The sequence below is a fragment of the Sminthopsis crassicaudata genome, chromosome 4 (assembly GCF_048593235.1).
Source record: "Sminthopsis crassicaudata isolate SCR6 chromosome 4, ASM4859323v1, whole genome shotgun sequence".
Lineage (NCBI taxonomy): Eukaryota > Metazoa > Chordata > Mammalia > Dasyuromorphia > Dasyuridae > Sminthopsis > Sminthopsis crassicaudata.
The window spans coordinates 17,698,377-17,711,653 of record NC_133620.1 but is presented as its reverse complement, the minus strand read 5'-3'; the positions used below and the strand labels follow the sequence as shown (position 1 = coordinate 17,711,653).

The window sequence follows — 13,277 nt, the reverse complement described above, 5'->3', positions numbered from 1 at the left end:
AAATATATTTTGGTGAAATTTTAGCACTCGTAACTTAAGAAAAGCTTTCAGTACAAGTTGGCATTTGTCAACCAATTCAAAGGAAAAATTTTTCAAAGATTTGAGTTGAATGATTGAAAATTGAAAAGGGGGAACATGCTAGCAAAACCGAAAGTTCCTGCAGCTTTAAAGACTCCGTTAATATTGAACCAGTATAGCAGAGAACTGGAAAGACTACATGTCCATCAACTGGGGAACAGTTAAAGCAATTGTGGTGATGTAATGGATGCAGAGGGACAGGATGGGCTGTGGCGGGGCTGGAAAAGGAGAGGGGGAGGGAAAGGGAGAGGATGGGATGGAACAGTGTTATGCTGGATGAAACAATAAGTGTGATGAATACAGAGAACCATGTAAGGATCCCATGGAACTTGTACAAAGTAACGTAAGCAGAGCCAGAAAAATAAGAGAAATGGGAGAAACCATCACCAAACGCTCAGAACTGAAGGTTGCAAATTTTTGAAGAATAGAGAGTTCCAAAGGAGAGATAGAAGACACCTTGCTCTGCTCTTTTGGAGATGGTGGGGTTCATAGTGTGGAACACAGAAAATAATGGCAGATTATTTTGATATGTTGATGGTTTTTACTCATTTTTTCTTTTATTTTTAATTTTTTTTTCAACTTTCATCTTTAAAAAAAAATTCTTTGTAATTAAAAATAGTTTCCTAGCAGGTAATAAAGGAAAGATACAGAGGGAAATCTAGCCGATGCAAAAACAAAAGATATCAATTAAAATCCACTAGAATTGTTTTTTTAAAAAACTGCTTTCATAAAGAATGAAGTCCAGGTGAGGGTGAAAGTAATCAGCCAGAAAAAAAGCAAATTGTTTTTACTAATAATTCTGTAAAACACCAAGCTCCAGTGGAATCCTTCCTAAACTTCCTAAACAAGAGTGTCATGGTATCTCTACCCATCACCCACTGGCTCATAAAAGTTAACAAAATGAGAAACAAAAACCTTGTCACCCGGCCTGGCTCCTTTTAAGAACTGGCGATCAAGACTGGTCATCCAGGGTCATCCTTCCTTGGTTCCTGATAACATCTAGAAAACATCTGCAAGCAGCCTGACCGCTATATACAATATATAAGCTACTCAGAGTCAAAAACAGAAATAAATACGTGTGCTGACATCTCAAACCTCTGGGTTCGCTCCCTCTGGCTCTGGAGCAGAGCTTGGGCTGGATGACGCTCCGCCCCTTCTAGCCCGTTCTTTCTAGATCTCAACCTTTGTCTCATTCTCTGAGACAAAACAACTTGTGATGGTGGAACAAAGTCAATGGCACAGCTCTTTCTTCTTCTGATGGTTGAGGAGCAATTTTAGATCAGGATAGTTTGAATCAATTTAATTCAGTTCAAAAAGCACAAGTAAATGAAAGACACTGACTAAGCAGGTACAGCATGTCAGCATCCCATTAGGCCCTGGGATACAAAGACAAAAGGGGAAAAGTGCCTGCCCACAAGGAGCTTACATTCTGTGGGAAAAACAAGCACCCAGATACGGAAATATAAAATCTATCAAATGAATAAAAGTTACTAGGGGCAGGGGGAGAAACCAAGCCCTGGGATAGCAAGGAAGACCTCTGACGGGAACTGAGCCTTTCAGGGGGCCAGAGGTCCAAAAGGCCAGGAGGAGGAAAGGGCCCCTTCTAGGCAGGGGAATGGTCTGTATCAGCGCACGGAATGAGATGGAACGGAGGGGAGCATCAAGCAGCTCATTTTGACCAGAATTTTGACCAGAGGCCTGGAGGTAAAGTCTAATCAACCTGGAGAGACAGCCTGATGACTGACCGAGATGTGGAGATGAAGCTGCAATGGGGAGCCACAGAATGCTCCTGAGCAGCAAAGTGCTTGACAGTTCTGGGCAGATGGACAGGAGAATGAAGAGTCTGGATAAAAGGGGGACTCCACGGCCCTTTCCACCTAGGAACTGACCTCACTAACTATGGAGCAATGTGGGCCACTGGTACTTCCTGAAGACAACTTCTCCCAGCCCCAGATCTGTGTGAGATATGGCAGAGGAGAGGATCCACCTTGATGACAACTGAAGGGTCTACAACAAGTCTAAATAAACACTCTAGAAAAAGCCAGGCCCATCGCTAGCATTCCCCAGTCAGAAATCTCCAAAGCCAATGATTTGTTAAATTCAGTTCAGACCTGGTACAATCAGCACCTCAATCACCCTCCAAGCAGGGCAGATTTGATTGCATGCTGTTTCCTTGCAGAATCTGCCGCATTTTCCCCGCATTTTCTGCCTTTTAGCTCCTTGTGCATCTTCTCCCACCCTATGGCGGCCCTGCCTTCAGGAAGCACTTAGTATCAAAGGACACAAAGCAGCTCTATAAAATCCCTTAAAAATAAGGCTCTCTTCTGCCATCATTAAGCTTACATAGTCAGACCTTTCCATGGCAATGCTCCATGGCAGCTTCAGGTACAGTGGAGAACTGGATCTGGAGGCAGGAAGACCAGAGTTCAAAAACAACCTCAACACTGACTAGCTGTGTGTCCCAGGATAAGTCTGCCTCAGTTTCCTCCAATGGACTGTGGTGGAGATCCAATGAGATAAGAACGACCAAGCACTTGGCACAGGGCCTGGCCCACAGTAGGTCTACATCCAGGTATTATTATTAGCTTGGATAGCTCCTGCCAAATTCAGACTGTGCCCTGACTACTGATAATGGGGCTAACTGATCCCTGGCAGATGCTGGCAAGGGCCATTTGTGGTGGGCAGATCCGACCTCAGCCTGCAGCCCCTAAGACACAAGGATTGGCTTGAGCTCACAACTCTGACTCAGAAAACAAGGCACTCTGCTCTCCCCCATTTTCTGGCCCTGTTCTCCTCTTTCCTCTTCTCCTGGGAGAGTTAAAAAGAGTCCATCCTAAAGACTTTTAAACCCATCACTCGTCTGCCTCTTGTGTAAAGGCTCCTCCATCCCCCCAACCTCAGGCTGTCTGCCTGCCCACCTCCTTTTCTGGTCCAAGATGTCCCTGAGAATGTCCTTTGCACCATTTCTTGAGAACCGCCTCTCCCTGGTAACCACGATGGTCACTTGCATTTTGGATTCTCCCGACACTGAGGTAATCTGTGATTTCCATCATAAACAACACCAGGAGAAGTGGGAGAGCATCCAGAGGTTGGAGGAGAGCCTTCGCGTCATGGATTAATTGATACAAGGAAGTCCTGCTGAGAACGGAGCGCTCGGCCCTCACAGTCTTCGGGAGCAGTTTGTGGTTGCTGCGAGGTCCCACGGCCAGAGCCGTGACCCCACACCCCCAGGGATGCAGGAGTTCCTGGGCTGGCCCATCTGCTCTTCTCCTCTGGAGACCAAACCTCTTCTCTGTGCCACTTGTCCAGACTGACGGCCTACCTATGGCCTTTCTGCTTCACATCATGCCACAATCTGGGCTAACAAGGAGCAATCTTCTCCCCTTCATTTTCCCTCCACACCTCCAAGGCTCAACTTCCTGCAGTCATGGATCTTACCGAAGGCAGGTCCTGAGGGGCTCGGGGACTCGGATCAGCACAACGTTGTCCATAAAGCAGAAGAGCATCTAGACATGGCATGAAAACCACTAACGGCATCTGTCTTAGAGAGAAAATGGAGGTACAGAAACACATCCCTGGGGGTCCATTTCTGCCTCCTAGGTTTTAAGGATTCCCAGACAAGGAAGCCCCCTCCTCCAGGAATTCGGGGCACAAACCAGCAGCTCCAGAAAAGGGCAGTAGCCCCTGGCGCCGATGCCTCCCAAGCTAAAGACTGGGTCTCTGACTTCTGATGGCCTCAAGTGTCCACTGCTGGGGAGTCCACGGCCTTCTGCTGTTACTGTGCCTTTTCCCCCCACTCGGAATTCAGAGTACATCCTCTCAAACAGGTATCCAGCTCTGAACTAGGGAACCGGAGAAAGGAGAGAGAAACATAAGGCAAGGGCCCTGCCCTCAAATAGCTGGAATCCAATTAGGGAAGTAAGATCCACATATCTATGTGACCAGGTGATAAGCAGAGGGCAGAGGGAGACAGGGAGGGAAGGAGAGAGGGATGGGGGGGGGGAGAAAGATAGATGGGGAGACAGACAGAGAGAGAGGAGAGAGAAAACAGAGAGAAGAGAGAGAGAGAAAGAGAAAGGGGAGGGAAAAAGAGGGAGTGAGGGAGGGAGGGAAAGAAAGAGACAGAGACAAAGAGAGGGAGAGAGGGAAAGGACTGGGGGAGGAGGAGGAAAGAGAGGGAGGGAAGTGCCAAATTACGGGTACACACAGTAAAATCTGTAGGTGTTCTGAGGGAGCAATAGCTTGGAGCTAAAATATTAGGGGAAGATTTCATGAAGATTATGGGACTTTTGATTATGCCTGGAAGGATGAGACTTAAGAGATAAAATTGGGCCTAAATGATGGGGTGTCTTACATGCACTGTAGGGAGCCACTGGGGTTTTTTAAAGAAGCAACAGTCAGACTTGGTGGATGTGCTGGTTACTGGTGATCAACTATATTTTTCCCTCTTTTTTCCTTCTTCTAAGGGATGGCAAGCTGGGTAGGGAGTGAAATATCTGGAAATAAAAGTAACATAAAACCTAAAGAGAACAATATTTTTTTAAAAGAAGAGAAGCAATGTGAGTTAAATGCTTTGGGGAAACTAATCTGCCAGGAGTGTCCAGGATGGCTTCTAAGAGCCCAGGCGAGGAGACCAGCAGAAGCCTGTGAGCCTTGGGTGGCGGCTGGTAATGGAGTACTTACTGTAGAAGCCATGCCTGGGCTAGGGGCTGCAGAAATGGAAATACACAGTTTGAAAACATTATAAAGGAAGCAACAAGATTTGCTGCTTGTGAGGCTCCAGGGAGGAGAGGTCAAAATCAGAAGGGGAGGGTAGGCTAGCCTCGGCCTGCCCGTGACCGCATCCTGAAAGGATTGCCAACATGCCGAGGGCCCCCTAAACCTCTGGTCTCCTCAGATGGCTCCAGACTCAGAAGCAGCAGCGTTACTTCTGCACACACACTCACGCACAATCACACTCACACACAGTCACACTCACAGCCCCTCTCTACAGGCAGAGTGGAGCCCCACTTGGAAGCTGCTGCGCCACGTGCTGAGGTCCCTCGCAGGGGAGAAGCAGCGTCCCCAAATTGAGGCCCCCACATGGTCAGCTTTGGCTAAGAAGCCCCAGGGATGGGAGAGAGGAGGGAGGGGAGCAGAGGAGATGAGGGACTGAGCAGAGGCCACGTTCTAAGGGACATTCTGTGGCAGAGAAGACCTCGGTTCTCACTGGGGGGCCGGCAAACCAGCCCTGCACGGAGCCTGAGCCCCGGCCCTCCACAGCGTCCTCTGCTGGCAGCTCGGTGGCCCGGGGAGCATCCTCCGCTGCCCTGTGGATGACGAGCCGGGCCCAGATGTATCTGCTTCCCCCCAGGAGGCAAGAGGCAGGAAAGGCGAGAGCTGGCCCGGCTCCCTCAGAGGAGGGAGGAAAGGGTAGAGAAGTGAGGGAAAAGAAGGGAGGGGAGGGGAGGGAAACCCTCAAAAATAAAATCCGGAAACACAGGAAGAAATGGGATAATGGCAACAGAGAGAAGACAAGCGTGCTCAACTCTTCACTTTGTGTCTGCTTTCTCTGTCAAGAAAAACAATCTTTGGACTGGGAAGGAGTTAGCAAAAATGAGTAATGAAGCGTTACCACAACAAACAAATCAGGAGCTAATAAGAGAGCAGATACCTACCCGTGATAAGTTCAAGGCATGGGGTCCAACTGGCCCAGATCCCCAGCTGAAGAAAGAGCTGGCAGATATGACAGTGGAGTGGAGGAAGAAGGGCTGTGCTCCCATCCCCACCCTCACCCCATCCCAACAAAAGAATACGGCATCTGAGAGCCCCAGCTTAAGTCTGATTCTTGGGGAACTTCAACAGCTCCTGGCAGTCAGTGTGGCTTCTTCATGGAAAGCCTTAGGAAGCAACACCATCAATTCAAGAAGCAAGAAAAGAGCAAAGACATTTCCTCTATGGCAAGTGTTCCTGATAAAGGTCTCGTCTCTCAAATATGGTGTTCTCTTTTCTCTAAATTGTAATCGTTCTCTGGGAGCAGGTTTCCTAGGAGCTTCTGGAGGCAGCCTTAGTTTCACTTCAGTTCAGTAATCCCAAAATGCAGCCAGGGGTTAAAGTCCAGATCCTTTATTGTGTCCTTCAAAGTCTTGAATCTTTTCCTGTCGGAATTGTCTCCAGCCAGCTTCAGTCTCTCCAGCTCCCTCCGAATCCAAAGCCTCCAGCCAGCACGAAGGTAGAGTGTGGGATTGTGGGTTTCCCAGAATCCGATCCCGGAAGTCCTTGCACAGGCTTTCCCTTTACACTTGGGAATCTGCTGGACTCGGGAATCCACTGATTCCTGGCTCTGAATCTCGGCCCTGAATCTCCTCGAGCTTCCCCCCAAAGTTCTCCTGGGAAGTTCTCTCCTTAACTCCATCCAGACTCCCTCTCCCCATGGAATCTTGGCTCCTTATATTCTCCCAGAGAATGGGCTTGTGGGAGCTCCTTAAAGGGCCAATGAGCAAACTCCTTTAAAGGCGTGAACTAAGTGCATACGTACCTTGTAAGACTCCTAACACTCAAATACACAGAGAACTGAGTCACATTTATAAGAAGAGAAGCTATTCTCCAATAATGCAGAGTCAAACTCAGCTCTTCAGACTACTGAAGCTATCTGTAGTCTATGAAAAAGTGCTCTGAATCACCACCAATGAGAGAAAGGCACATTCAAACCACTCTGGGAGACCACCTCACACTGATCACATTGCCCAAAATGACAGAAAAGGAAAATGACAAAATCTGAAGGGTGTATGGAAAATCGGGGCGCTACTGCATTGTTGATGGAGTTGTAAAGTGATCCAGCAATTCTGGAGAGCAACATGGTTCTATGGGTGGGTAGCCTGAATAAATTTTAAAAAAATTTTTTTTGAAAATTATTTATAGCAGTTCTTTTTGTGGTGGCAAAAAGCTAGAAATTGCGGAGATGAACAAGTTGTGACATATGAATGTGATGGAATACTATTGGGGCAGCTAGGTGGCGCCAGCCCTCAAGTCAAGAGGACCTGAGTTCAAATGTGGCCTCAGACACTTCACACTTCCTGGCTGTGGGATCCTGGGCAAATACCTTAACACTAATTGCCTCAGCAAAAAAAAAAAGAAAAAGAACAAGCAGGCTGATTTCCAGAAAACCTGGAAAGATTTACTTCAACTGATACAAAGTGAAATGAGCAGAACCAGGAGATCACTGTGCACAGTGACCGCAATACTGTATGATGAAGAACTGGGAAAAATTAGCTATTCTGAGCAACAGAATGATGCAAGATAATTCTAAAAGACTCATAAAGAAAAATGCTATCTATCTCCAGAGAAAGAACTGAGTCTGAATGCAGATAAGCATACTCTTTTTCACTTTATTTATTATAATATTAATTAATATATTATATATTATTCACTTATTATTTATTTGTACATGGAGCTTGTTTTTTGGGTTTTTTTGTGGAGGGAAAGGGGAAGGTGCCTATTTTCTTTCACCACATGACCAAAATAGAAACACATCTTGATAACTGCATTATGTATAGCTTATATAAAATGAATTGCCATCGGGGGTGGAGTATAGAAGGAGCAGGAAGGAAGAGAATTTGGAACTCAGAATTTAAAAAAAAAACTAATGTTAAAAATTATTTTTATATATAACTGGAAAAAAATTACTATTCAAAAAAATGTTAGAAAATACATTTATCAACTATGGATGGGAGATGAGTTCATGACCAGACAAAGAATAAAGATCATCTTAAAAAAGAAAATGAAGAATTCTGATTATATAAAATTGAAAAGGTTTTGGACAAATAAAATTAGTACAATTAAAATTACAAGGTTTTAAGTTAACTGAGGGAAAAATCTTTTCAACAAATTTCTCCCATTAAGTCCAATATCCAAGACATATAAGGAAATTATTCAAATATAAAAAGATGTCAGTCATTGCCCAAGAGCTAAAATGGTCAAAATATAAAAATAGGCAGTTCTCAAAGAAAAAATCCAAGAGATCAACTGTCATATAGAAAATATTACAAATCATAAATAATTAGAAGCAAAACAAAACAATTCTGTTGAAACAAGACAAGCACGGTGGCGCAGTTGTGAATTGGTCTAAACATTCTCAAAAACAATTTAGAACTATGGTCAAAAAGTTTTTACTGCATGTTACTACTGGGTTTGTAACCCAAAGAGATTTTAAAGAAGGGAAAGGGACTTGTATGTGCAAGAATGTTTGTGGCAGCCCTCTTTGTGGTGGCCAGAAACTGGAAACTGTGTGGATGCCCATCAGTCGAGGAATGGCTGAATAAACTGTGGCATATGAATGTTATGGAATATTATTGTTCTGTAAAAAATGACCAGCAGGATGAATACAGAGAGGCCTGGAGAGACTTACAGGAACTGATGCTGAGGGAAGTGAGCAGGACCAGGAAATCGTTGTATACTTCAACAACACTATATGAGGATCAATTCTGATGGGCGTGACCATCTTCAACAATAAGATGAACCAAATCAGTTCCAATAGAGCAGTAATGAACTGAACCAGGTACACCCAGAGAAAGAACTCTGGGAGATGACCATGAACCACTACATAGAATTCCCAATCCCCCTATTTTTGTCCTCCTGCATTTTGGATTTCCTTCACAGGCTAACGGTACACTATTTCAAAGTCCGATTCTTTTTGTATAGCAAAATAATTGCTTGAACATATATACGTGTATTGTATTTAACTTATACTTTAACATATTTAACATGTATTGGTCAACCTACCAGCTGGGAGAGGGAGTGGGGGGGATGGAGGGAAAAATTGGAACTAAAGGTTTTGTAATTGTCAGTGCTGAAAAATTACCCATGCATATATCTTGTAAATAAAAAGCTATTTAAAAAAAAAAAAAAGTCATTACTGCAAACCCTTTGACTCAATGACACTATTACCAGGCCTATTCCCTAAAGATATCCTCACACAGACAAAAATAATTATAATTGTTCTTTATGTAACATCAAAGAACTGAAAACTAAGGGGACACCCATCAATTGATGAATGGCTGAACAAACTAGGGGATATGAATTCAATATAAATGATTATGCAATTTTAAAAATGACAAAAGGAACAATTTCAGAGAAATCTACAAAGATTTCTATGAACTGATGCAAAGTCAAATGAGCAAAACCAAGAGAACAACTTAATATAACAATACAGTAGTGACATAGCAATAATAATTGCTAACATTTATCTGGGCCTTAAGGTTGACCATGAATGTTACATACATTATCTCATTTGATCAATTAAATGATCAAGCATGATTCCTCAAAACCAGTGATGAAGCATACTTCGCACCTTTCCATACTTTAGGATACAGCAAAGGAGTAGATTTGTTTTGATTAACTAAGCATATTTATCACAAGGGAAAAAAAAAAAAAAAAAAACTAGAACATTATGAAATAACTTCAATTCCTTTTTTTAAACTAAGTATAGTATATAACTATACTGGTAGGGAATTGATATATAGTTGATCTAAATTATAATAAATTACTTTGTTAGTTAATCAGGGAGATATAAGATAGGTCAGTGGTGTCAAACTCAAACAGAAACATATCTGTAGGTCACATATTGCCTTTTATTGTTATTCAGCAATTTCAGTCATGTTCAACTCTTCATGAGCTCATTTGGGGTTTTCTTGGCAAAGATTCAAGACTACTTCACCATTCCTTCTCCAACTCATTTTACAAATGAGGAAAATGAGGCAAACAGGGTGAAATGACTTACCCATAGTCCCCCATCTAGAAAGTCTCAAAAGTCAGATGAGCTCAGGAGATGAATCTTCCTGACTTTAAGTTTAACACTCTACAAATTAACATTACCTATATTATACTGTGCTTTTATTTATCCTATTAAACATTTCCAAATTCAATTCAGATTCCACAGTTGTATCTCTGGATGTGGTGAACATTTTCCATCATGAGTCTTTTGGAATTGTCTCTGATCAATGAAGAGCCAAGTCTATAAAGTTGATCATCCACACAATACTGCTGCTACTGTGTACAATATTTTCCTGGTTCTGCTTGCTTCATTCACCATCAGTTCAGGTTTTTCTGAAATCCACCTGCTCATCATTTCTAATAGAATAATAATATTCTACTACATTCATATGACAGTTTGTTCAGCCATTCTCCAATTGATGGCCATCCACTCAATTTCCAATTCTCTGTCACCACAAAAAAAGCTGCTAGAAATATTCTTATACATGTGGATTCATTTCTCTTTTTTTTATGATCTCTTTGGTAGTGCACAGGAGTGGTATTGTTGTATCAAAGGTTTTGGCATGGTATTAGGACTTTGGGCATAGTTTCAAATTGCTCTCCAGAATTGTTGGATCAGTTCACGACTCACAATGATGCATTAGTGTTCCAATGTCCCATATCTTCTCCAACGTTTATCATTTTCTTTTTCTGTCATATTAGCCTGATCTGATAGGTAGGAGATGGTTCCTCAGAGTTGTTTCAATTTACATTTCTCTAGTCAATAGTGATTTGGAGCATTTTTTCATATGACTAAAGATAGCTCTAAGTTCTTCATTTGAAAACTGCCTGTTCATATCCTTTAACCATTTATCAATTGGGGAATGACTTGTATTCTTATAAATTTGGCTCTATACATTCAGGCAACAATTCTTAGTGTTATCTATACAGGGAATAATGTGACCAAGTTAAAAATACAGGCCTATTTTGGTTATACCTGACCAGGCAAGCACTAGGGAATCAAGTTCCCCAGTGACTTAACAGAATAAATGAAGACTGTTTGTTCTTGCATGTGCAGATGCTGTAGTTTTCATAAAATAAAATCTCTGCTGATTGAAAAGTTCCACCATCTTAGAGTTTTCAAAGGTGCCATACAATTTACCTGTTACATAGAGCACAAACTGAAGGCTAAACAAATAAATTTCCATTCAGTGGATCCATCATTTTTTGGTATCCTTAGTGATTATTTCAGAAGGTGTATTCAACAGGAACAAAGCTAATTTGTGGTTACAGCATCATAGATCTCACCCTGAGAAAATGAGAATCTGAGAATTTTTTTTTACCACTTACTATCCTTAATATGACCTCAGAGATTCAACTTCTGAGTCATAAGAAACATCACAGAAGAGAATCGGTGACAAAGTAGATTTTTCCTCATCCCAGGACATGCCAGATAACAGAATTTACTGTTAACAACCTGAGAAGAGAAATTTCTGGCCTAAAAGCTTCTCTGCTCACCTGAGGTATAAGTCGGTCCAAGTGCTCCGCTCGGTTCTCATGAGAGGGATGCGTTGACAGCCATTCTGGTAACTTCGGATCCCCCAAAATCCTATCTGCAAATTCTAGCTGTTGCCAAAACACTGCACTTGCTCTGACATCCACACAAGCCTGCAAGTTAAATGTAGAAGACAGGAAATTAGTTTAACTCACTAATGATATATCAGGGAAAAATATATACAAAATACAGTATTACAGGAGAAAATGTACATATATAAGGTAGGAGAAGAAAAAAGTAGTATCAATGCATACACATCATCAGAATATAAGCTCTGCTGACATGCACAGTCTTCAGGGGAAAGTGACGGCCTGGGAGGCAGAAAAGCTATGTTCCAATATTTTCTCGGCTATTGGCTGTCTAGGTGGCCTTGTGTTTACAGTTACTTCCCTCCTCCTTTGCTAAAAGGAGGAAACTGACCGGAGATGTCTCCAGGGTCCCATCTAACTTTAGATGACCATGAAGTATGAAGTGCACGGTTTTAAAAGTCATCCAAAGTACTTTTAAATGACTAGCCCAGTGGTCCTCAAACTTTTTAAATAGGGGCCAGTTCACTGTCCCTCAGACTGTGGGAGGGCCGGACTATAGTAGAAACAAAAACTCACCCTCTGTCTCTGCCCCTCAGCCCATTTGCCATAACCCGGCGGCCACATAAATGTCCTCTATGGGTGCATCTGGCCCGCGGGCCGTAGTTTGAGAACCCCTGAACTAGAATATCAGCACAACCTTCTCCCTATGAAAATGTCCTAAGTAAATATTATAATAAAGAAGTTACAACATTTTGTATCTGGGACGAGAAAGAAATCTAAGTTCAAAATGGTCACAGCACTGGTCAGAAATATAAATCCTGCCACAGTGACAAAGCTGAAGAACAGTCAGCCCACTGAAAGCTGCAGCTGCTCCTGACTATGCACTACCAAAGCATCATATATGAAAACGTTCAAAACCTAAAGGAGGAAAGGATTTAGAACTAAGCGCAGCAAAACATCCTACTTTCGATTTAAATGACAAAATCTCCAATGTCTGGTTGTGACCCAAGTAAAGAAAATACCAACTAATTTCCTTCATCAGCTACAATTAAGCCACTGCTGGGAACAAAGCCTATGTCATACACAGCTAAAACGTAAAAATAACCAGATTTGTTCCTTCGAATCCAGCTCAGCCACCTCTCCACTTCCCAAGAAAGTCACAAAAACACCACTGGTACAAAAGTGTAAAATGTTGCTTTCAAAAGTTTTCATGAAACCAAAGATGGTATATAAATGAGTGACTAGATCATTATCTCCTATTTCCTGGGACAGCACAATACTATATTTTTTTAAATGCCTGGAAAAAATCCATGATAATCAGTAATCTCAGGAAGTTCATGAGCCTCCTGGGTAGATCAAGTTTGTCTGGTATATCCCAAAAGGACGTCACTATCTCATTCATGTCTTGCTCAACACACAAAGAGTTAATCAAAGAACAACTAAATTATGTCACTGTTTCAATCTCTAACAAACACAGCTGAAGACAATCTTTAAAGTAATACTTGGTATGCAGAGTACATCAGAGGAACAAATTAATTATCCCAACACACTAAGATTCCAAAAGGAACTGAGACATCTGTTTGAAAATTAAGATGGAGGTATCCTTGTATCTCTATACTTTGCAAAACTAATTACAAAGACACACTAAAGGAAGGTGAAATTTTGAAAATGAATATGTCACTTATATTTATTCTCTCCATTTATAAAAAATAAAAATGGCCTGGATTAGCTACAAAAATAGTCATTTTTTAAAATGAAATGGCTGCTTGCCACTAGTTCAATTCACTTTTCTAAATAGGAATTGGAAGATGTGAGGTGCAAGTAGGAGAAAGTCTGTAATGTTCTTCTGTTCTCTATATTGTAATCCTTCTCTGGGAGGAGGTTTT

The 13,277-nt window shown here is 42.2% G+C and overlaps 2 protein-coding genes across 4 annotated transcripts in view; both read right to left on the bottom strand.

The window, feature by feature from the left end:
- Positions 1-13,277, bottom strand: part of MYSM1 (Myb like, SWIRM and MPN domains 1) — a 246,171-nt gene that overhangs the window by 66,128 nt on the left and 166,766 nt on the right. The window lies entirely within an intron of this gene.
- OMA1 (OMA1 zinc metallopeptidase) overlaps positions 1-13,277 on the bottom strand; it is a 66,864-nt gene that overhangs the window by 6,840 nt on the left and 46,747 nt on the right. For all 3 annotated transcript variants that reach the window (XM_074265810.1, XM_074265812.1, XM_074265811.1), the window contains exon 9: positions 11,326-11,475. In XM_074265810.1, coding sequence (XP_074121911.1) covers positions 11,326-11,475 — 150 coding nt within the window. The remainder of the gene's footprint in view (positions 1-11,325; positions 11,476-13,277) is intronic.